Here is a 22,215-nt window from a genome sequence, read left to right on the forward strand (position 1 = left end):
TCATTTATTTGACCGAGACGTGTGCCGACAGAAAGACGCATCAATCTCAGCTAAAGCATCTGAACGAGCAAAACAGAGTCCCTCTGTCTCAATATGTGTAGCCAATTATGTGATGCTGTCTGGCCAAGAAGAGCATAAGACAGAGGGATGCTGTTTTGCTTGCTCGGATGCTTTCTCCAGTGAGATAGTTTCAGCCACTTGCGAATTTGAAGGAAAGTTGGTGGGTGCACAGTGAACTGTTCGATTGCTGGAATTATTTTGGATAAATGTGCAAAGTTAATCAACCTACTTTTTGAAATGATTTGTTTGACAATCAGATGAAAAAATCATGACTGGTTGTGTTCTTGCCATATTAAAAGGTGATACATTTTTACAGTTAAATGACATGTCTTTACTATAAAACCAAAATAAATGAATTCACACATACATAGGAGGTCTCGTAAATCAAATGCCCGTCCAACTGATTCGTTTCGGCGCCGGCCCTACTCAGAAGAAGATTAAAACATTATGTTTTTGGCGATAGCTTTATGGGATATCTAGCGACTTCTAAACAATTATCCTATACAAGTACTATTTAAATAGCAATGTTGAATAATACAACATTGGATGTCAAGCCAATTATATTATAACTGTAGCCTCCCTGTTTTAATTCCAAAAGGTTTCTTGTGATGATAATGACACTTGTTTATGATGATAACCTTGCCTACACTTTGATAAATCATGTGACTAAACTGAATAAAAAGAAGAAGAAACTACTCTATGCAACAAAGATAAACGACCTAACAATGGTTGTAAAAAGCTTTGGAGCACTGTAAATGAAATTTTGGGCAAAAAGGCAAACTCCGCTCCATCATGCATTGAATCAGATGGCTCATTCATCACAAAACTCACTGATATTGCCAACTACTTTTATTTATTTTTTTATTGCCAAGATTAGCAAACTTAGGCAGGACATGCCAGTAACAAACACTGACACTACACATCCAAGTATATCTGACAAAGATATGAAAGACAAGCAGTGTACTTTTGAAGTCGGTAAAGTGAGTGTGGAAGAGGTGAAAAAAGTATTGTTATCTATCAACAATGACAAGCCACCGGGGTCTGACAACTTGGATTGAAAATTATTGAGGATAATAGCGGACGATATTGCCAATCCTATTTGCCATATCTTCGATCTAAGCCTACTAGAAAGTTTGTGCCCTCAGGCCTGGAGGGAATTAAAACTAATTCCCCCTACCTAAGAATAGTAAAGCACCCTTTATTGGCTCAAATAGCTGACCAATCAGCCAATCAACCCTTAATAAACTTTGGAAAAAATGGTGTTTGACCAGATAAAATGCTATTTAACAGTAAACAAATTGATAGACTTTTAGCACACTTATAGCGAAGGACATTCAACAAGCACAGCACTTATACAAATGACTGATGATTGGCTGAGAGAAATGTATAATAAAATGATTGTGGGGGCATGTTTTGTTAGACCAGTGAGGCTTTTGACATAATCAATCAAAGTCTGCTGCTGGAAAAACGTATGTGTTATGGCTTTAGACCCCCTGCTATATTGTGGATAAAGAGTTGCCAGTCTAACATAACACAGAGGGTGTTCATTAATGGAAGCCTATCCAACATAATCGACGTAGAATCATGAATTCCCCAGGGCAGCTGTCTAGGCCCCTTACATTTTTCAATCTTGATTAACGACATGCCACTGGCTTTGAGTAAGGTCAGGGTGTCTATGTATGTGGATGACTCAACACTATACACGTCAGCTACTACAGCGACTGAAATGACTGCAACACTTAACAAAGAGCTGCAGTTAGTTTCAAAATGGGTGGCAAGGAATAATTGAGTCATAAATAGTTTTAAAAAACTAAAAGCATTGTATTTGGGACAAATCATTCACTAAACCCTACACCTCAACTAAATCTTGTAATGTATATAATGTGGAAATTGAGCAAGGTGAGGTCATGGTGAAAACTGTCATGGTGAAAACATGTTGATACAACAGTAGCTGAGATGGGGAGAACTTTGTCCATAATAAAGCGCTGCTCTGCCTTAACAGCACTATCAACAAGGCAGGTCCCAAAGACCCTAGTTTTGTCACACCTGGACTACTTTTCAGTTGTGTGGTCTGGTGCCACAAAGAGGGATTTAGGAAAATTTCAGTTGGCTCAGAACAGAGCAGCACAGCTGGCCCTTAGATGTAGTACACATAGGGCTAACATTAATAATATGCATGTCAATCTCTCCTGGTTCAAAGTGGAGGAGAGATTGACTTCATCACTACTTGTGAGAGGTATTGACATGTTGGAATATACCGAGGTGTCTGTTTGAACTACTGGCACACAGCTCAGACACCCATGCATACCCCACTAGACATGCCACCAGAGGTCTCTTCACTGTCCCCAAGTCCAGAACAGACTATGGGAGACGCACAGTACTACATAGAGCTATGTACATCAAGTAACTCATGCAAGCAGTAAAATTAGATGTAAAAAACTGATAAAAATACACCATATGGAACAGCGGGACTGTGAAGCAATACAAACATAGGCACAGACACATGCATACAAACACACGATAAACATACGCACTATACACACACGTACACATGGATTTTGTGTTGTAGATATGTAGTAGCAGAGTAGGGGCCTGAGGGCACACACTTAATGTGTTGTGAAATCTATTGTGAATGTATTGTAACGTTTTTTTAAAAATTGTATAACTGCCTTAATTTTGTTGGACCACCGGAAGAGTATTTTAGGAGATCCCATAATAAATACAAATAAACTCTTAAAAATGCTTGGTTGTTTGGATGATCTAACTGCTGAGTTGCAGGCATTGGGCCATTTAGTTGGAATGTTTTCTTTAAAAAGGGCCAGGTTGGGTTGTTGATGCTGGGTTATTGATGCTGGTTAATTAAAATATAACCCAGCGGGTCAGATGAGAAGACTCGGGGCGTGGCTTAGTAAAGGTGTCGCTTTCAGATAGTTATTCTTGGCCACCCGTGAGAGTGAACATAATTCCTGTTTTTCGGTTCTGTTATATTGTCATCCCATGTTAAGGTTAAACAGTGACAGTTTTGTAGCTTTAATAGGCTTACAGATGTGTATGAGTTGCTCAAGTGCCTACACAAATCCCAATGTTGGAATAGTTACCACTTTATTACTATATTACTATCATTGCATTTGGATGACTGTCATGGTTCTATATGTAATCAGCAATGTTAATATTATATTACAATGTTGCTACAATATATTACTAAAAAGGTTTAACAATTAACCCCTTACAAACAGGTTCCTGTTTGAACTTTTACACAGGCAGACCAGTATCAGCATATAAACGTCAATCTGTGACCATTTTTCACAAATCTAGCATCATGTGACAGGGGATCCTCAAATAACTTTTTCAGAGGGGTTCCTCGATGAACCTTTGTGACCTGGAACGGTTCACTGTGTGGCAATTTTTAGAACCCCAAAATGTTATTCCAGGCTCCTTTACTTCTAGAGTGTAGGGAATAAGGGGCTATTTGGGACGCACACTAAAACCACTAATGGAGAGAAATTAGCATAGTGATATATAGAAAACTGTATCTTTTATGGTTTTTCCACTTTGCTGTGGGCTGTACATCACTATGTATTAATGTCTGTCAATGTCTACAAGGCTACTTTCTAAGGTTAGGATTGGGAGGGGGGAGCTCATCCTAGATCTGTACCAAGGAGAAACTTCCCCCTTGAGCATGTGATTGCAGAGGTTAGGGCTGGAAAAAGAGGGGTGCGGCCGCACGGTTGAAGTCTAAGCCGCAGGTGTCCTGGCAGGTGCTGTGACAACAGGAAGCAAAAATAACCTGGCAGAGGTAGAGAAGTAGAGAGGTAGGGAGGAGAGGAGGCTGGTGGGGGTGTACACAAAATAGAAATAGATTATCCCAACACATTTGAATGTTTTGGGCCAGACTGTGAGGACAAATTCCGAGAACACAGATATAATCAGTATAAATTCAGATTATATATCGTATGTGCCCCTAAAGAACTGTCAATTTCATCAACCCCTACCTTTCATAAGTGCTTTTTATTAATCTACAAGAGAAATTGAGGGCCTATACAATACAAAAAACAGAGACTCATTTTCAGTCACAGTAAGCAATACATGAAGCCCTTAGTCAGTATGAAGGTGGAGTCTAAATTGATTTCCAAAGTCTCTTCAGAAGGGTGCAACGTTACCAAACGTTCAGATAGAAATGCTTTTTGTAGAACAGATCAGATTTTTTGGCATGCATAATTGAGCATCATGTATTATATTAATTCCATTTCTATCTGCAATGTTTCACCTCACTGAATACACCCCATTCCTACATGTCAGTCTCTCAGGACAATTAATTGTTGCACCCCACCAAATCATATCAGTCCCTGCGACCTGACTCATCCAACCATATTTACCATGCCATGCCCTCCCTGTTGTTACATCACATCTGGGGCCTGTTGGAACACCTCCTTTCCATCTTCCTTGAGTGATCTGACAAGGTTGGGTTGGTGAAAGCAACAGGGTGGTAAAACTGGCTTTCACTTTTCCAGGGATTACCTACCAAAAGGGAGGTACGACGCATGTATAAGTGTGTGAGAACAGTGCTGTTGTCTGTCTCTACCTTACCTACCAACATTAGCCGTAAGAGCAGTCTGGGAGCAGAAGGTTGTCAATATTAGTCATCGTATCTCCTCTCCTCAAGTGGAAGAATCCCAGGCAAGGGACCTCTATTTCGTCCTTTGGCCAAGACACTGTGATGGGCTGAATCTCAAGTATTTCCCTGTGTACTCACTCCTTGCCTCTTTCTCTCCTTGCCTCCAAGTGTGTGCTGTAAAATGTATTGGAAGAATAGTTATATATCAACTAAGCCAAGTGGCTATATGGAGAGGCAGGACGTCTGAGATGGCGAGATGCTGAGGCTTCGGTTCTCTCCTTGTTTGACTGACTGAATTCCCTGGCTGCTACCGTGATGTTTCCTTCCCTATGAGACCAACGATGCTCCATCCACTCCAGTCATCCCGACTGCTTCAATCAACCCTTCAGCCATCACTCTACATTGTACCTTATCTAAATCAACTTTTGTATTTCTTTTTTTCCACTTTTTTTCAGTATATGGGATTCAGCTTTAGCTGTGAACGTGTACAATATTTTAAAAACTTACTATATGGATTGGAGGATATGATCCAAGGTTCTGGATTATCTCTGACTTTCTCTCCTTCAATGGATGGGATGTGAGGAGAGAGGATGAGTGGAATCGAGGAAAGACAATTGCGAAAGAGCCAAGTACTCAAAGGACAGCAGCTACCACTGCTTAAGATGGGTAAACACTACACTAACAGCGCTGAGCCTCTCACAATCAACTCCTGATGTTTTTTTTGTCACAACATTCTTCACTTGGTCGTGAGGATTCTCGATACCACGCTGTCTCGCGAAAATTATGTGATTAGATTTAACTTGGCAACAATGAGCTGTGGCTCAAAGCAGCCTCAAACGTTTTCCGTCAGACATTCCCGCTTGCCATATGGAGTTGAAATATCTAGCCAACATTTTGAATTGAATAGCATTGCTTGTGAACTTCAGAGTTGTAATGATTTGACACTTTGGCTTTAGTTATAGGCAAATACATACTAGTAGTAGTCATCGGTCCTGCTCGTGAGTCTACACGTTCTGGGTGATGCAACGTCATCATCTCACTGGCTTCTTCTCTGGCAACCTCTCATTGGCTATTGCTGACCAGCGTTCTCAAAACGTGTTTTTCCAAATCTCACACTAAAAGAGCATTGCAGATTTTGTGCAGATAAAATCAAACATGTTTGTAAATATCGGGCCATCTGGGACTGCTCAAAGAGAAGATTGGTAGCCCTCAGATTGCGTCTCTGAACCGCTAACATTAAACGAGCGTCATGACGGCCGTGTGCCCCAAGTAGGCAATGACATGGGGATTTTGACAGCTAAATTGTAGCCAAAATCGAGAAGTGTACACCTGGCTTTACATATCTGTGCCTACATGCACCTTATTCGGTCACATATAGAAGCCAAAACCTATGTAATTACATTGCAATTGAATACATAGCTACAACTTGTTATACAACTGTAATACCTGTTTGTGTCATGTACAATTGCAAGGATTTGTACAATAACTCACAATGGAGACAATTTGCATTCTTAATGCTGAGTGCCAAGCAGAAAGGCATCAGATCCCATTTTTTGAGTCTTTGGTATGACTCGATCTGGGATCGAACCCTCAACCTTCCCATTTAGGATGGACACCAAGGCAACCGAGTTGGTGTTTACAAATGTAATGCATATAAAAATGTAAATGAGTGCACAAACTACAAATAGGTATACTGTAATGGCAGGACCTAGAACCATGCAAAGTGGGACCCATTTTTCATATCACAGTGAGATGCACATGTCAAACTCATTCCACGGAGGACCGAGTCTCTGCGGGTTTTCGCTCCTCCCTTGTACTTGATTGATGAAATAAGGCCACTAGTTAGTAAGTAACTCCCCTCACCTGGTTGTCTAGGTCCAGCTGACACTAGGCCCTCCATGGAATAATTTTGTCACCCCTGATGTAACTGATATAATTTGAATACAAAGAGCCAGACAACAGTGTGGGATCCTGTACATCTTTATTTATCACACAAATTGATATTGTTTGCAACATACTGTATCATGAATGTGCATCAGACAAGCAACTGTTAAATGTTATATAAATTGTTTAATCAATTATTTTCAAGCAGTTTCTCTTTAGAGTTGTTGTTAAATAATGTTTAATTACATTTTAGCTTGATTATAGTGTTACCATCTACACATAATTTGATTTGATCATTGGATCACTTGCTCTCCCTCTCATACAGTATGGTCACGTTTCAGGCTAACTACATTGCAGATATTGCATTGCATCAACCCATGGTCAATCGATTTGAACAGACAGGCATCAGATTGCTCATATGATGTGATATGACATCTTATATGATGTGATATGACAGCGTTGTGAGATTTCATAGGCGTATGCAACGTAGTCAGCCCGGTATGCGGCCAGTATGCCTTTAGAGGCATAGAACACATTCTTCAGGTCACTCCAGTGATTAGTCCGAATTGATGGTAAGGCAGTGTGTTTTTTTATTTTATTATTTAACTAGGCAAGTCAGTTAAGAACAAATTCTTATTTACAATGACGGCCTACCAAAACCAAGACGACGCTGAGCCAATTGTGCGCCGCCCTATGGGACTCCCAATCATGGCCGGATGTGATGCAGCCTGGATTTGACCCAGGGACTGCAGTGATGCTTCTTGCAATGAGATGCAGTGCCTTAGACCACTGCGCCACTTGGGAGAAAATGATCCCTGCCGATGGTGAGGTTGCTCATTTACTCCATGATAGGTTTGACTCAACAGGATTTGAAGAACCTCAGGCCATGCGATTCGTTGGTGCTGACAATGCCGCTGCCAGATTGGTCCATACAAATGATACAGGCAGGGTCCCACTGCTGCTTTACAATACTATGTACACAGTAGCTACGCCCATGTCCAATTAAAATACATAATTGTGTGTTTGTTCACTTAATTTGCATAACCAATCAATCATAAAACATCTTCATAATGTCAGCAGCAATATGGAAAATAAGAATCACAGTCAAATGTTTCCAAGTTCCATATAACACAAACAAACAAAAGGACAAGGTCCCAGAGTTCTGGAATATCACAAATACGAAACAAATACACCATTTCACTGATCAGGAGTGTGTATGATGAGTGTTAGCACTTGTATGTGTGGTGTGGAGTGGTGTGGTGTTTGTGTGTGTGTGTGTGTGTTTTTGTTTACTAATTGCACTTGAGGATGAAGATATGTGTATCACATTGCCGGTCAGATATCTGCAGGTTTTTGGCATATTCTGGATACGTCTGGAACTGTTCACTATACACATAGGACATGAATGCACAGAGAATGTAAAGTTAGAAACATCTTGTCATTGCGATACAGCTTATTGGAATAACAACTCTAAACCAGTAGGTATTAATTCAGAGCATTTTGCCCAATAGAGAAAAAAAAGACCATTGACATTGCCTTCCTAAAAGATATGCAACATTTCAGACTTCACATCACAACTTCCACCATAACTGTGTGCCTCTACATTCTGTGCAAAATAAAAACCAATTTCCACTCACACACATATCTACTCAACTCTCTTTATGTACAGTTAGGGCGTTAGTACCATCAGTTCCCCTACAGGGACTAAGCCATTCCTTAACTTTCCGAGGAAATACGCAGTACCTCTTCTTCCACCTGTTTCATGTAGTCCTGTAAAGGCCTTCTCAAGGTGACACGGGCACTGTAGGGTTGGTGGGGTGTGGGGACAGGTAAACAAAATGGGAAGACACCATTGCACAAAAGCACCTCACAATGCTCTGTGGCGACCGTTACTTGGGAAACCGACTAATTTGATGACTCGACCGATCGATCTAGTCAAAAGGAGAATGGGTGATGTGGGGGGAGGAGAAGAATAGCTTTTTTCTGTTTTGAAGTCTCAGAAGAACTTGTCGTCGATGCGGAAGTGCGGCCGCGTCACGTCATCGGGGTTGATGAACACCGAGATGGACTTTCCAGGGTTCTCTGTCACCAACTGCTGCAGCTTCTTAGCCAAGCGGTCATCCGGCTGGTGCTCGCCGCCCGCGTCCGACTGTGGTGACGGCAGGTTTGAGGCACTGCCGCGCCAATGCAGTTCCAGGGTCAGTCGGTTGGCCGCCTTGGCGTGCTCAATGGTAGTGCGCAGGTGCTCGGCCGGGTCGGAGCGCACCGAGCTGAGCTTGCGGGCGTGGAGCATGGCCATCTCGTCCGACAGGTGCTCTAGCATGTTGCACTGTGGGATGAAGTAGTTGGGGCACATCTTGTTGACCAGGCAGTTCTGCAGGTCGTCAATGAGGCCTAGCAGGAAGTGGGCTGAAAAGTCTTCCTGGGACAGGTAGGTGGCGGGGAGCCGATCGCAGGCCCACAACATCATGCTGCGCAGGTGGTAGGGGCTGATGGCCTTGGGCCTTGACAGCAGCTTGATAATGATGGCCTTGCACGCCTGGTAGGCCTGCATCAAGCTGGCCGAGATGCACTTCTTGAGCTGCACTTCGCTGCGGGCGAAAGACAGGCGCCACTCATTCTCCTTACGGCCCTTGTGGGAGCAGGCAGGCACCAGGTAGAAGCCGCTGATCACCTCCTCCTCTGTGATCTTGCCATCCCAGAAGTGGTTCTCCATCAGCCAGCTCTGGGCCACCGCTGGCCATCCCTTGAAGGAGACCACAGGCACGATGTCATAGAGCATGCGGCTGCTGCCCACGCCCAGGATGACGGAGATGATTGTGCCGTTCCGCTCCACCTTCTCCACGCGGGGCATGCCGCGCTGGGGCTTCTTCTGGATCTCCACCAGGACCACGCTGATGGACTCGTAGAACCAGTCAGCCACCAGTGTGGGTGAGAAGAAGTAGTTGGTGGTGCCATTGATGTGGTCTACCACTGTGCAGCAGTCCTTCCACTTGTTGATGGTGCCCTCGTCGAAGAGGCGCAGGCTCAGCCACGAGTGGCACAGTGCTGAGTGTCGCATGTCCAGAGTGACCGGCTGGTTGCGGTCGTGCAGCTTGAGCGCAGGCACGAGGAGGGTAAAGTCCATGTCATAGTCGGTGCCACGGGCGTAAACACTCAGCTCGTCTAGGTCCATGTCGACCACGCCCTCCCGCACACCACCTGACAGCAGCAGGTACTCGTTGGCCACAGGGAGCTTCTGGTCCAGTTTCTGCACCATACCTGATGGGAGAAGAATAAAGGGGGATTAATAGTGGCCTGTGTGGTCCAGCGGTTAGAGTTGGCATGGGTTCGAATCCGGCCCACTGGACTTAGACTCAACCTCCTCCTACCTTTCCTGTCTTTCCTTGCCTGTCCTATCTGTTCAATAAAAAGGACAAAAATACAAAAGAAGTGAGACTGTCCCACTCTGTCACACCCTGACCATAGTTTGCTTTGTATGTTTCTATGTTTTGGTTGGTCAGGGTGTGAGCTGAGTGGGCATTCTATGTTACATGTCTAGTTTGTCTAGTTCTATGTATGGCCTGATATGGTTCTCAATCAGAGGCAGGTGTTCGTCATTGTCTCTGATTGGGAACCATATTTAGGTAGCCTGTTTGGTGTTGGGTTTTGTGGGTGATTGTCCTTGTTCCTGTCTCTGTGTTAGTTTGCACCACCATAGGCTGTTTCGGTTTTCGTGTTACGTTTATTGTTTTTGTATTTGATTCGTATTTACTTGGATGGATCGCAATAGCCACGCCGCATTTTGGTCTGACTCTCCTTTGCCTATAGAAAACCGTTACACACTCCTTAAAAAATAGGGGGATGAATAGACAGCATATACCTAGCCTATGTTTTAACAGTGCAAATTCTCTGTAATAAGGTAGCCTATGCCATTCCAAGGGAATGAGCATTACACCAAGGCCTGTACTCTGGAGCGGGGTCCGTCTTGGTCTGGGGCGGTGTCACAGCATCATCGGACTGAGCTTGTTGTCATTGCAGGCAATCTCAACGCTGTGCGTTACAGGGACACATCCTCCTCCCTCATGTGGTACCCAGTCAGTGTTCTGCCAGCGCATCTGGGACCTGTTCGTTTGGAGGTTGAGGGCTAGGGCCATTCCCCCCTTAAATATCTGTGAACTTGCAGGTGCCTTGGTGGAAGAGTGGGGTAACATCTCACAGCAAGAACTGGTAAATCCGGCGCAGTCCATGAGGAGGAGATGCACTGCATTACTTAATGCAGCTGGTGGCCACACCAGATACTGACTGTTACTTTTGACCCCCCCTTTGTTCAGGGACACATTATTCAACATCTGTTAGTCACATGTCTGTGGAACTTGTTCAGTTTATGTCTCAGTTGTTGAATCTTGTTATGTTCATACAAATATTTACACATGTTAAGTTTGCTGAAAATAAATGCAGTTGACAGTGAGGACGTTTCTTTTTTGAAGGGTTTAGTTCCTTTTCATACATTTTTAATCTGTGAAATCAACATGGTTTAATTGAATCAATTAGTGCAGATTGAGCAGCTTGCTGTGGAACGGGTAAGATAGCTGTTTACATTTTTGATTAGTCAACTAAGTGCAGTCGCGAGATGTGACTGAAATTTCACAGGTGGGGAGAGAGCGGTGGACATGGAGGGGGCTTGGCTTGAGTCATGACATTTGTATTTGTAACTAAACATAACATCATTAACCAGTTCTCAAGATTTGAAAAAAAATAAAGTCCTGTCCCGGAACACTAGAGATCACTTTCGTGCCTGGTTTTGGATTTGTTCCTCAACATGTTTTGTTATTTTTCTGTTCTGTTCCCTGAACCGGTTCCAACCCGATACATTTACATTAAATAATATTAACACAGGCTAAATAAATCTCCCCTGTCATAGTCATCCTACCATCCCATAACATTTCAGATGTAAAAAAATTACTTGCCATTATATGATGCATATATATATATATATGATGCCTCTGGGTTCTGTGTGCACTGCACTGGACTGAGCATGCTCCGTTAGCATCGGCTGAGTTTATTTATGTGGACTGCAGTGCTCTGTCTCTTTTTTCTCTCTTCCTCTTCACTGATTCCAGAAAGTGTCTGTTCCCTCTCAGCAGCCATAATCCCCAACATAAGAGACAGGCCCGAGTGGCTCAGTGCTGTGGTCTACTGTCACTGTTTGTTTGAGACACTGTGACTTTGGGACACTAAGCGCAAGAAGCTTAAGTGTGTAGGCCTACAGTGCAAGTGTGTGTGTGTGTGGGCTTGTATTACTGTCTTTGAGGGTACCGGAAATCCCTAAAAGTCCCCACAAGGATAGTAAAACCAGGAAAATTCTCCCTCGTGGGGCCATTTCCCAGGTCTCCACGAGGACGAAGACTATTTTAAGTTTAGGGGTTAGCTTTTGGTTTAAAGTTACAATTAGGGTTAGGGTTAGAGTCCGGGTAAGGATTAGGTTTAGGGATAATAGGATTTTGAATGGAAATAAATGTATGCTGTGTGAGTGAGTGAGTGAGTGAGACTGTGCGACTCTTGAGTCTGTGTGTGTGTGAGACTGTGTGTCGGTCTGCTGCTCTTTTTGTATCTTTTGCTCACATCATCTGAGTGAGTTTTCATGGTGTCCAGTTTTCTGCACTGCTGCTGAACCAGTACACCACCACAACAGTTAGCCTAATATGCCAGTCAACTCAAAGTTATTCAAGTTAGTGAAGTGATATTCAAACTTTTTCAGCAGGGATCCTATTTCTTCCTGAAAAAATGTAGATTTTTATATCAACAAAACAAAAAAATCATTACATTTTAATGAAACCAATAAATACATTTACAAAAAAATATATATATTTTTCATCTTTCTCAAAAACTTCTGAATATTGTCCCATACAATGATCTGTCATCTTAATTGTTTTATTTAAAAAATGGTGACACCACTGTTGTTCCCCCGAGACCCCAGTAGGGGTCATGACCAGACTTTGAATGCCACTGACTTAGTGGGCACGTTTGAGTGATAAGGCTAAAGCAACCGACTAGACGAAAGCCGAGGAGTGAAGTCAGGGGAGGTTCAACCGTGATAGCCGAACACTGACGTGGTTTTCCAACAGCAAGGCTCAGGTCAACATGGCAGTGTTGACATTGTTTTAAAAGGTTTTTCTTGTTGAAATAAATATGTCACCAACCACCATATCACACACTCACAAATGGAAATATGTGTGTGTTCATTGTACAATTAATTATTGAGAGAGAATCAAATATCACATTAATTTGTATATCCACTGCTATATATGAAATGCAGGAAAGTTAGTTCCTTTTTCAGCCATGTCATAGGATGGCGTACAATTGGCCCAGCGTCGTCCGGGTTAAGGGAGGGTTTGGCCAGGGGGGCTTTACTTGGCTCATCACGCTCTAGCACCTCCTTGTGGCGGGGCGGGTGACTGCAGGCAGTCGAAAGGTGTTTCCTCCGACACATTGGTGCGGCTGGCTTCCGGGTTAAGCGGGCAGGTGTTAAGAAGCGCGGTGTGGCGGGTCATGTTTTGGAGGACACATGACTCGACCTTCGAGCCCTTTGAGAAGTTGCAGCGCTGAGACAAGATCGAAATTGGGGAGAACAGGGGGGTTAAAAAATATGACATCTTATTCTGGTCGCAACTGATACCTCTATCTGACCACCTCGTCATAATTCTGACCACTAAATTGTGTTAGGACTCAGCAAATAAATAAAACGTCCCTTTTTCAGGACACTGTCTTTCAAAGATAATTAGTAAAAATCCAAATAACTTCACAGATCTTCGTTGTAAAGTGTTTAAACACTGTTTCCCATGCTTGTTCAATGAACCATAAACAATTAATGAACATGCACCTGTGTAACGGTCACTAAGACACTAACAGATAGACAATTAAGGTCACAGTTATGAAAACTTAGGACACGAAAGAAGCCTATCTACTGACTCAGGGCTCCTGCTCATCTGCGTGAACGTGCCTTAGGCATGCTGCAAGGAGGCATGAGGACTGCAGATGTGGCCAGAGCAATAAATTGCAATGTCCGTACTGTGAGACGCCTAAAACAGAGCAACAGGGAGACAGAACAGACAACTGATTGTCCTCACAGTGGCAGACCACGTATAACAACACCTGCACAGGACAGGTACATCCAAACATCACACCTGCGGGACAGGTACAGGATGGCAACAACAACTGCCCGAGTTACACCAGAAATGCACAATCCCTCCATCAGTGTTCAGACTGTCCGCAATAGGCTGAGAGAGGCTGGACTGAGGGCTTGTAGGCCTGTTGTAAGGCAGGTCCTCACCAGACATCACCGACAACAATGTCACCTATGGGCACAAACCCACCGTCGCTGGACCAGACAGGACTGGCAAAAAGTGCTCTTCACTGACGGGTTGCGGTTTTGTCATCACCCCTGATGGTCGGATTCGAGTTTATCGTCGAATGAATGAGTGTTACACCGAGGCCTGTACTCTGGAGAGGGATCAATTTGGAGGTGGAGGGTCCGTCATGGTCTGGGGCAGTGTGTCACAGCATCATTGGACTGAGCTTGTGTAATGGCTAGCTAGTTAGCGGTGGTGCGCACTAATAGCGTTTCAGTCGGTGACGTCACTTGCTCTGAGACCTTGAAGTAGTTGTTCCCCTTGCTCTACAAGGCTTTTGTGGTGCGATGGGTAAAGATTAGAGGTCGACCGATTAATCGGAATGGCCGATTAATTTGGGCCGATTTCAAGTTTTCATAACAATCGGAAATCGGTATTTTTGGCCACCGTAAAAAAAATAAATGTTTTACACCTTTATTTAATCTTTATTTAACTAGGCAAGTCAGTTAAGAACACATTCTTATTTTCAATGACGGCCTAGGAACAGTGGGTTAACTGCCTCGTTCAGGAGCAGAATGGCAGATTTTTACCTTGTCAGCTCGGGGGATTCAATCTTGCAACCTTACAGTTAACTAGTCCAACGCTCTAACCATTTGATTACATTGCACTCCACGAGGAGACTGCCTGTTACGTGAATGCAGTAAGCCAAGGTAAGTTGCTAGATAGCATTAAACTTATCTTATAAAAAACAATCAATCAATCATAATCACTAGTTAACTACACATGGTTGATGATATTACTACTTTATCTAGCGTGTCCTGCAACATATAATCGATGCGGTGCCCATTCGCAAAAAAGGACTTCGTTGCTCCAATGTGTACCTAACCATAAACATCAATGCCTTTCTTAAAATCAATACACAGAAGTATATATATTTTTAAACCTGCGTATTTAGCTAAAAGAAATCCAGGTTAGCAGGCAATATTAACCAGGTGAAATTCTCTTGCGTTCATTGCACACAGTCAGTGTATATGCAACAGTTTGGGCCGCCTAATTTGCCAGAATTTTACGTAACTATGACATAACATTGAAGGTTGTGAAATGTAACAGGAATATTTAGACTTATGGACGCCACCCGTTAGATAAAATACGGAACGGTTCCGTATTTCACTGAAAGAATAAACGTCTTGTTTTCGAGATGAGTTTCCAGATTCGGCCTTATTAATAACATACGGCTCATATTTCTGTGTGTTATCATGTTATAACTAAGTCTATGATTTGATAGAGCAGTCTGACTGAGAGGTGGTAGGTACCAGCAGGCTCGTAAGCATTCATTCAAACAGCACTTTAGTACGTTTGCCAGCAGCTGTTTATGACTTCAAGCCTATCAACTCTCGAAAATTAGGCTGGTGAAACCGATGTGAAATGGCTAGCTAGTTAGCGAGGTGCGCGCTAATTGCGTTTCAAACGTCACTCGCTGAGACTTGGAGTAGTTGTTCCCCTTGCTCTGCATGGGTAACGCTGCTTCGAGGGTGGCTGTTGTCGTTGTGTTCCTGGTTCAAGCCCAGAGAGGAGCGAGGAAAGGGATGGAATCTATACTGTTACACTGGCAATACTAAAGTGCCTATAAGAACATCCAATAGTCAAAGGTTAATGAAATACAAATGGTATAGAGAGAAATAGTCCTATAATTCCTATAATAACTACAACCTAAAACTTCTTACCTGGGAATATTTAAGACTCATGTTAAAAGAAACCACCAGCTTTTATATGTTCTCATGTTCTGAGCAAGGAACTTAAACGTTAGCTTTCTTAGATGGCACATATTGCACTTTTAATTTCTTCTCCAACACCTTGTTTTTGCATTATTTAAACCAAATTGAACATGTTTCATTATTTATTTGAGGCTAAATTGATTTTATTTATGTATTATATTAAGTTAAAATAAGTGTTCATTCAGTATTGTTGTAATTGTCATTATTACAAATACAAAAAAAAAAAACTTTTTGGTCCTCCACTAATCGGTATCGGCATTCAAAAATCATAATCGGTCGACCTCTAGTATTGATGCTTCGTGGGTGTCAGTTGTCTATGTGGGCAGAGGGTCCCTGGTTCAAGCCCAGGTAGGGGCGAGGAGAGGGACGGAATCTATACTGTTACATTGGTGCCGTGACCCGGATCACTGGTTGCTGTGGAAAAGGAGGAGGTCAAAAGGGGGGTGAGTGTAACCGATGTGAAATGGCTAGCTAGTTAGCAGTGGTGCGCACTAATAGCGTTTCAGTCGGTGACGTCACTTGCTCTGAGGCCTTGAAGTAGTTGTTCCCTTGCTCTGCAAGGGACGTTGGCTTTTGTGGCGCGATGGGTAACGATGCTTCGTGGGTGTCAGTTGTCTATGTGGGTCAGTTGTCTCTCTGGTTCAAGCCCAGGTAGGGGCGAGGAGAGGGACGGAAGCTATACTGTTACACTTGTTGTCATTGCAGGCAATCTCAACGCTGTGCGTTACCGGGAAGACATCCTCCTCCCTCATGGGGTACCCTTCCTACAGGCTCATCCTGACATGATTCTCCAGCATGACAATGCCACCAGCCATACTGCTTGTTCTGTGCGTTATTTCCTGCAAGACCGCCAACGAAGAGCCCTTATCTCAATCCCATTGAGCACAGCTGGGACCTGTTGGATCGGAGGTGAGGGCTAGGGCCATTCCCCCCAGAAATGTCCGGAAACTTGCAGGTGCCTTGGTGGAAGTGTGGGGTAACATCTCACAGCTGAAGAACTGGCAAATCTGGTGCAATCCATGAGATGCACTGCAGTACTTAATGCAGCTGGTGGTCACACCAGATACTGACTGTTACATTATTCAATTTTTGTTCGTCACATGTCTGTGGAACTTGTTCAGTTCATGTCTCAGTTGTTGAATCTTGTTATGTTCATACAAATATTTATAAGAGCAGTTGACAGTGAGAAGACGTTTATTTTTTTGCTGAGTTTATTATGTAGGCTACAGGTCATAGTTAAGACCTCATCACAACCTGATAATAACCACCTGACTACAGCTTATTACCTACTGTAAAAAGGATTGCAAAGGATAAAGTTGGATATTGAAAAGCTTGTTCGTTACATTTCTATTCGTTTCCATAGGCACCAATTAAAGTTTCAATCTGCAACATATTCTTACATTTAAAATAGATCAAGCAATGGCAAAAAAACAATCTACATCACAATTCTTTGCACATCTGGACAGTAATTGTTTCATAATTAACCCACAGACATTGCATGCATAGAAAGACTTGGACAGAGTATATAAATGCACATTGGGATTTTTATTAATGCCTAATAAGAGTGGTGTAATCGGGTAGATCCTCATCGAGGACCGCAGAGAAGGCGATCTGGAGCATAGTGGCCTTCTTGAATAGTGGTGTGATGGGTCAGATCTGCAGTGAAGAGAATAAGTGACTTACAACTTTATCAATTTGAGATTTTAAAAGAAAACTAGAAAAAGGATTTTCCTTAAAAAACTTTGTGTACTCAGCTGGCTAAAAGTATTTATGTGGTACTTGTTGAAGAAGTCTGTTACAGTTATAGCTTAGAGAGGTCTTCAAAAAAGAGCAACTTGCTCATATACATACTTTTTATCCTCCTCCACCACAGCGGTCTGGGACATATTTTAGGATTTTACATAGGGCCCATAACACACCACCTGAGTTTCCAGGCTTTTCATGACTCTTACTGTAAGCATTTTGCACACGTTTTCTAAAGTTATTGTGATCATCATCACTCTGTCCGTCTCTCCCACACACATACACAGACAGAGAGAGACATACAGCAACACCGTCATTAGCTAAACAGATTTCAAAATGTCAAAATGTTAGCTAGCTGCAGGAGATAAAAATGTTAACTTACCATGTCCATGGATGATTAGCTAGAGAGCTAATGTTAGCTAGCTAAAATTAGCCAGCTAGCAAAATTTCTCATGAAGTTCTTCTCCCCAACAAACCGCCGCCTTACTTACAAAAGTAAAACAACAATGCAGGAGAATGTTATCAAAGTTTTTTGTGCATATTTCGAAGTTGTCATTGTTTTCCAGCTGTGTTGTTGTGTAACCTACCAGGCGCTCTGTCCCAATGATGCTTGAGCAATGCGCTTGATTGCTCAAGCTGCCTGCACCGCGCACGGAGATATATTGCTGCTAGCACCGATTCCAATCCACATTTTAGTTGGAACAGATATGCCTATCTCCTCATTTAGCTACTGACATTAAAATAACAATGCGTGCAGTAATTTGAATTGCTCAAAAGCTTTAAGAGACAATATAATTGTCAGGGTCAAATTCAGGTGCAATAATGTTTGACTATTTGACTATTTAAATAAATGGAATAAATATAGGGGTTTGTAAATCCTGGTGGATTGTAGTAGGATATTGAAATAAAATACATAGGCCTACGTGTTTTTTTTTGTTAAATTCTGAACAAATCTAAATTGCATTCAGTGGAACAGAAGAAAATGCACAGCACAATAAACAAACAGTTACCATTAAAAGACACACAGCAAGCTACTAGATATTATTCATTTAAAAACATTATTTCATTGTACTGAAGTTTTACTGCATTTTAACGGCAGTACATTTTTGTAAAGGTAGGCATATACTATATTATAGTGCATGTTTATCTTGCATGCTGGTAGCCTAGAACAAATATTATGGAAGTGAATGTGCACTTTTCAATTCGGTGGACTGCAACTACGAAAAGCATTACCATAGCCTGTACTAAAATCAAAAACATTTAAAAAGCATAGATCCTCTAAATTAGGAACCATCTCTGATAGCTATAGGGCCGCAGAGACTGTCACACATTTTAGCTTGCTAATGACCTAGCAAATTCGATGCCTTGGAGGTGAAATATAAAACATTTTTTAACTGGTATTTCATCACCTGCCGGATAAAACGTAAAATGGCCCTACTCCTGAAAAAGTTAATCGGACCGGACAAACTGAAGAGGACTCGGCCCGAGTACCATTAGCCTTGGCCCAAGGTAATATGATTATACCGGACTCGGGAAGAGATCCGCCCGCATGAAGCCCCCTGAGTCCGAGTCTCAAACGGAATAGGCCCAGCTTCTTGACTGGGTCCATGAGAACCTAACCCGCTTTGGTGCGCTCTGCCAGCTGTTATTTGCCAACTGTTCTAAACCGAATCATGCAAACCCTTCTGAAAAAGAACATTACTCCAATTTGTATAATTGTAATGGTTCCAGTGTCATATATTCAATGGGTGCATGGCCCACAAACACTATGCACATGTTTATTAACTGAGTAGCATTTAGATAACTGGTCAGTAGGTCGATCAGATGAATACATATTTTTCATGACATCATGAAAAAAACGTATCTTGGATTAAATCTGGTTGTTATATGGGTATAAAACCTCCCGACCAGATTTCCACCACGCCGTATGCCCTCGAGCATTAGCAATCACAAACAGTTTGCGGGCAGTGCAGCCCTATGAATGATGTAAGGCTAAAATAATGAATTATTATATTGTTCAATTTATATAGGACTGGACAATGATGGGTCAGAGATTAGATAGATATTCGGGATTTATAGTCAGCCTCTTGATTTGATCTCTTGATCTACACTGATAGATTTGAAACAGCACACTTGCTTTTATTTTTGCATCCATTCACCACTGATCAAACTAGCGGACTGTAGTTGTTACTGAGAATTGTCATAAATACGTTTCGCATAATACATTTTTTAAAATCTGCCTCATTCTAGTAAAATGTCAGCTAAACAGACGTGATTTTCCCACCCACAATTTCTTACCGAGCATGGAGAAAATGAAATCCTTGGCGGTGTGAATCTCGAGCGCTCGCTGGTCGTCATATTCTCGCTGATCGTGTTTACTAAATTCCAGAATCAATCGGTTCAAATCCTCGATTCTGGCACCGGACCTGAAATCGAGCTCGGGGTAGCTTGGGATGATCTTGTTGTTATTGTTCGTGGAGCTGGGAGTCGCAGTGGGGCTGTTTCCCAAGCTATTTACGGACCCAGCCCGGCTGGTTAGCGCAGGGGCCGCCATGTTTGCAAGATATAAAAAACAACAGCAATGTGAACGCAGGCGTCCCAAGGCCCCACACTGGCTACCACGGCTTCAGTTCAGAACATCGGCCGCTGCTTGCACCAAACAAATCGGAGTTCCTTTAAATTTTATGCGGGGTGTGCAAAGTGCTCTCATCGGCGTGGCTGTGGTTCAATGACTGTTGGGGATGGCTGTCGAATCGTAGGCAAAGTAATTGTCATGGCTAATGTGAGAGTGATGAAGTCAAATCGATGATGGTGCTGATGATGACGCTAGCCGAATCAGCTCCTCCAGAGCGACGAAGGAATTGCACTGGCACACGTATGTAGCTGATACGTTGCCCAGCCTATTATCTGACATCTGTTTGGAAGACCTTCTTTAAAGTTTTATGGCAGACTACACCTATTGGCGTATTGCCTCCAACTACTACACGGGGTATTGAAACAAAACAAAAATACTATTCCATTGATGGTTGCTTGAATACATAACTACCATCCCACTCCTTCAGTCACATTCAAATAACGTCCTTACACAGGCTCAGGTACCCGTGAGGAAGGAGCATTAATCGAAAGGATTCCTTGTAACGCTCAGCCGCACTCACAATGATGCCTACTTTCTCCGATTTCCTTTCCTTTTGCGCTGTGCAGTTCATAACCAAATTAAAAGTCCAGGTTCTTAACATGCAACATGTCACCGAGGTAAAGACCGTTTCAAGTTGGATATTCGCGCAATAGCTTTCAAATCACTTGAGCCACAGACTCCAAATTTATTTTTTACCTTTATTTAACCAGGCAAGTCAGTTAAGAACATATTCTTATTTTCAATGACGGCCTGGGAACAATGGGTTAACTGCCTGTTCAGGGGCAGAACGACAGATTTGTACCTTGTCAGCTCGGGGGTTTGAACTCGCAACCTTCCGGTTACTAGTCCAACGCTCTAACCACTAGGCTACGCTGCCGCCCCGAATAAGTGTCATGATGTTGGAAAAATTGCACACAACATTGCACAGGTCTTATTTTCACGATTTGGACATTAATTCGCTTTCCAAAGCTAATAAACATGTGGAAATGTGAGCAGCATTTTGTCTTCCTAGTTGAATTAGTTAGGGAGCGTAAACAAAGTACAAACTTTTTTACATTCGAATTTCTATAGCTCCTTGGTCATGTGACCTAATGACTTCAAAGAAGGTTCAGAATGTCCACTGACTACCCTTCTATATTGCACACCCTTTAGTTTGTCCATTTTCATCTCACATGATTTTACATGAATTTTTCAAAATTATAAATGTCAATAGCTCCTCTTTCATGTGACCTACTGACTTCAAACAAGGTTCAGAATGTCCACTGACTATCCTTCTATATTGCACACCCTTTTGTTTGTCCATTTTCATCTCACATGATTTTACATTAATATTTCTCATTTTAAAATTTCTATAGCTCCTTGGTCATGTGACCTAATAACTTCAAACAAGGTTCAGAATGTACACTCAGTGAGCCTACACATTGCAAACCCTTTAGTTTGTCCATTTTCATCTCTCACGTTTTTACATGAATTTTTCAACATTTAAAGTTTCAATTGCTCCTTGGTAATGTGACCTAATGACTTCAAACAAGGTTCAGAATGTCCACTGACTACCCTTCTATATTGCACACCCTTTAGTTTGTCCATTTTCATCTCACATGTTTTTACATTAATTTTTCAAAATGTAGAATTTCAATAGCTCCTTGGTCATGTGACCTAGTGATTTCAAACAAGGTTCAGAATGTACACTCAGTGAGCCTACACATTGCAAACCCTTTAGTTTGTCCATTTTCATCTCTCACGTTTTTACATGAATTTTTCAACATTTAAAGTTTCAATTGCTCCTTGGTAATGTGACCTAATGACTTCAAACAAGGTTCAGAATGTCCACTGACTACCCTTCTATATTGCACACCATTTAGTTTGTCCATTTTCATCTCACATGTTTTTACATTAATTTTTCAAAATGTAGAATTTCAATAGCTCCTTGGTCATGTGACCTAGTGATTTCAAACAAGGTTCAGAATGTCCACTCAGTGGGCCTATACATTGCATACCCTTTAGTTTGTCCATTTTCATCTCACATGATTTTACATCAATTTTTAAAAATCTAGAATTTCAATAGCTCCTTGGTCATATGACCTAGTGACCTCAAACAAGGTTCAGAATGTCCACTGACAATGCCTTCATATCTCACTCTGATGTTTGTCTACATTCCTCTTGTGCTATTAG

The 22,215-nt window shown here is 42.3% G+C and overlaps 1 protein-coding gene and 1 long non-coding RNA gene across 2 annotated transcripts; both read right to left on the reverse strand.

The window, feature by feature from the left end:
• Positions 1-6,637: 6,637 nt before the first annotated feature.
• Positions 6,638-20,697, reverse strand: LOC109864472 (protein MB21D2). The gene is made up of 2 exons (XM_020452290.2): positions 19,707-20,697; positions 6,638-9,820 (listed from the first exon to the last, which is right to left on the reverse strand). The coding sequence occupies exons 1-2, from the start codon at positions 19,960-19,962 to the stop codon at positions 8,556-8,558; spliced, it is 1,521 nt and encodes a 506-aa protein (XP_020307879.1). The 5' UTR covers positions 19,963-20,697; the 3' UTR covers positions 6,638-8,555.
• On the reverse strand, positions 16,842-19,698 carry LOC116352692 (uncharacterized). Its single transcript, XR_002251455.1, has 2 exons — positions 17,791-19,698; positions 16,842-17,321 (listed from the first exon to the last, which is right to left on the reverse strand). It is a non-coding gene; the product is annotated as an uncharacterized LOC116352692 (long non-coding RNA).
• Positions 20,698-22,215: the final 1,518 nt, after the last annotated feature.

Source organism: Oncorhynchus kisutch, linkage group LG19 (genome assembly GCF_002021735.2).
Source record: "Oncorhynchus kisutch isolate 150728-3 linkage group LG19, Okis_V2, whole genome shotgun sequence".
Classification (NCBI taxonomy): Eukaryota; Metazoa; Chordata; class Actinopteri; order Salmoniformes; family Salmonidae; genus Oncorhynchus; species Oncorhynchus kisutch.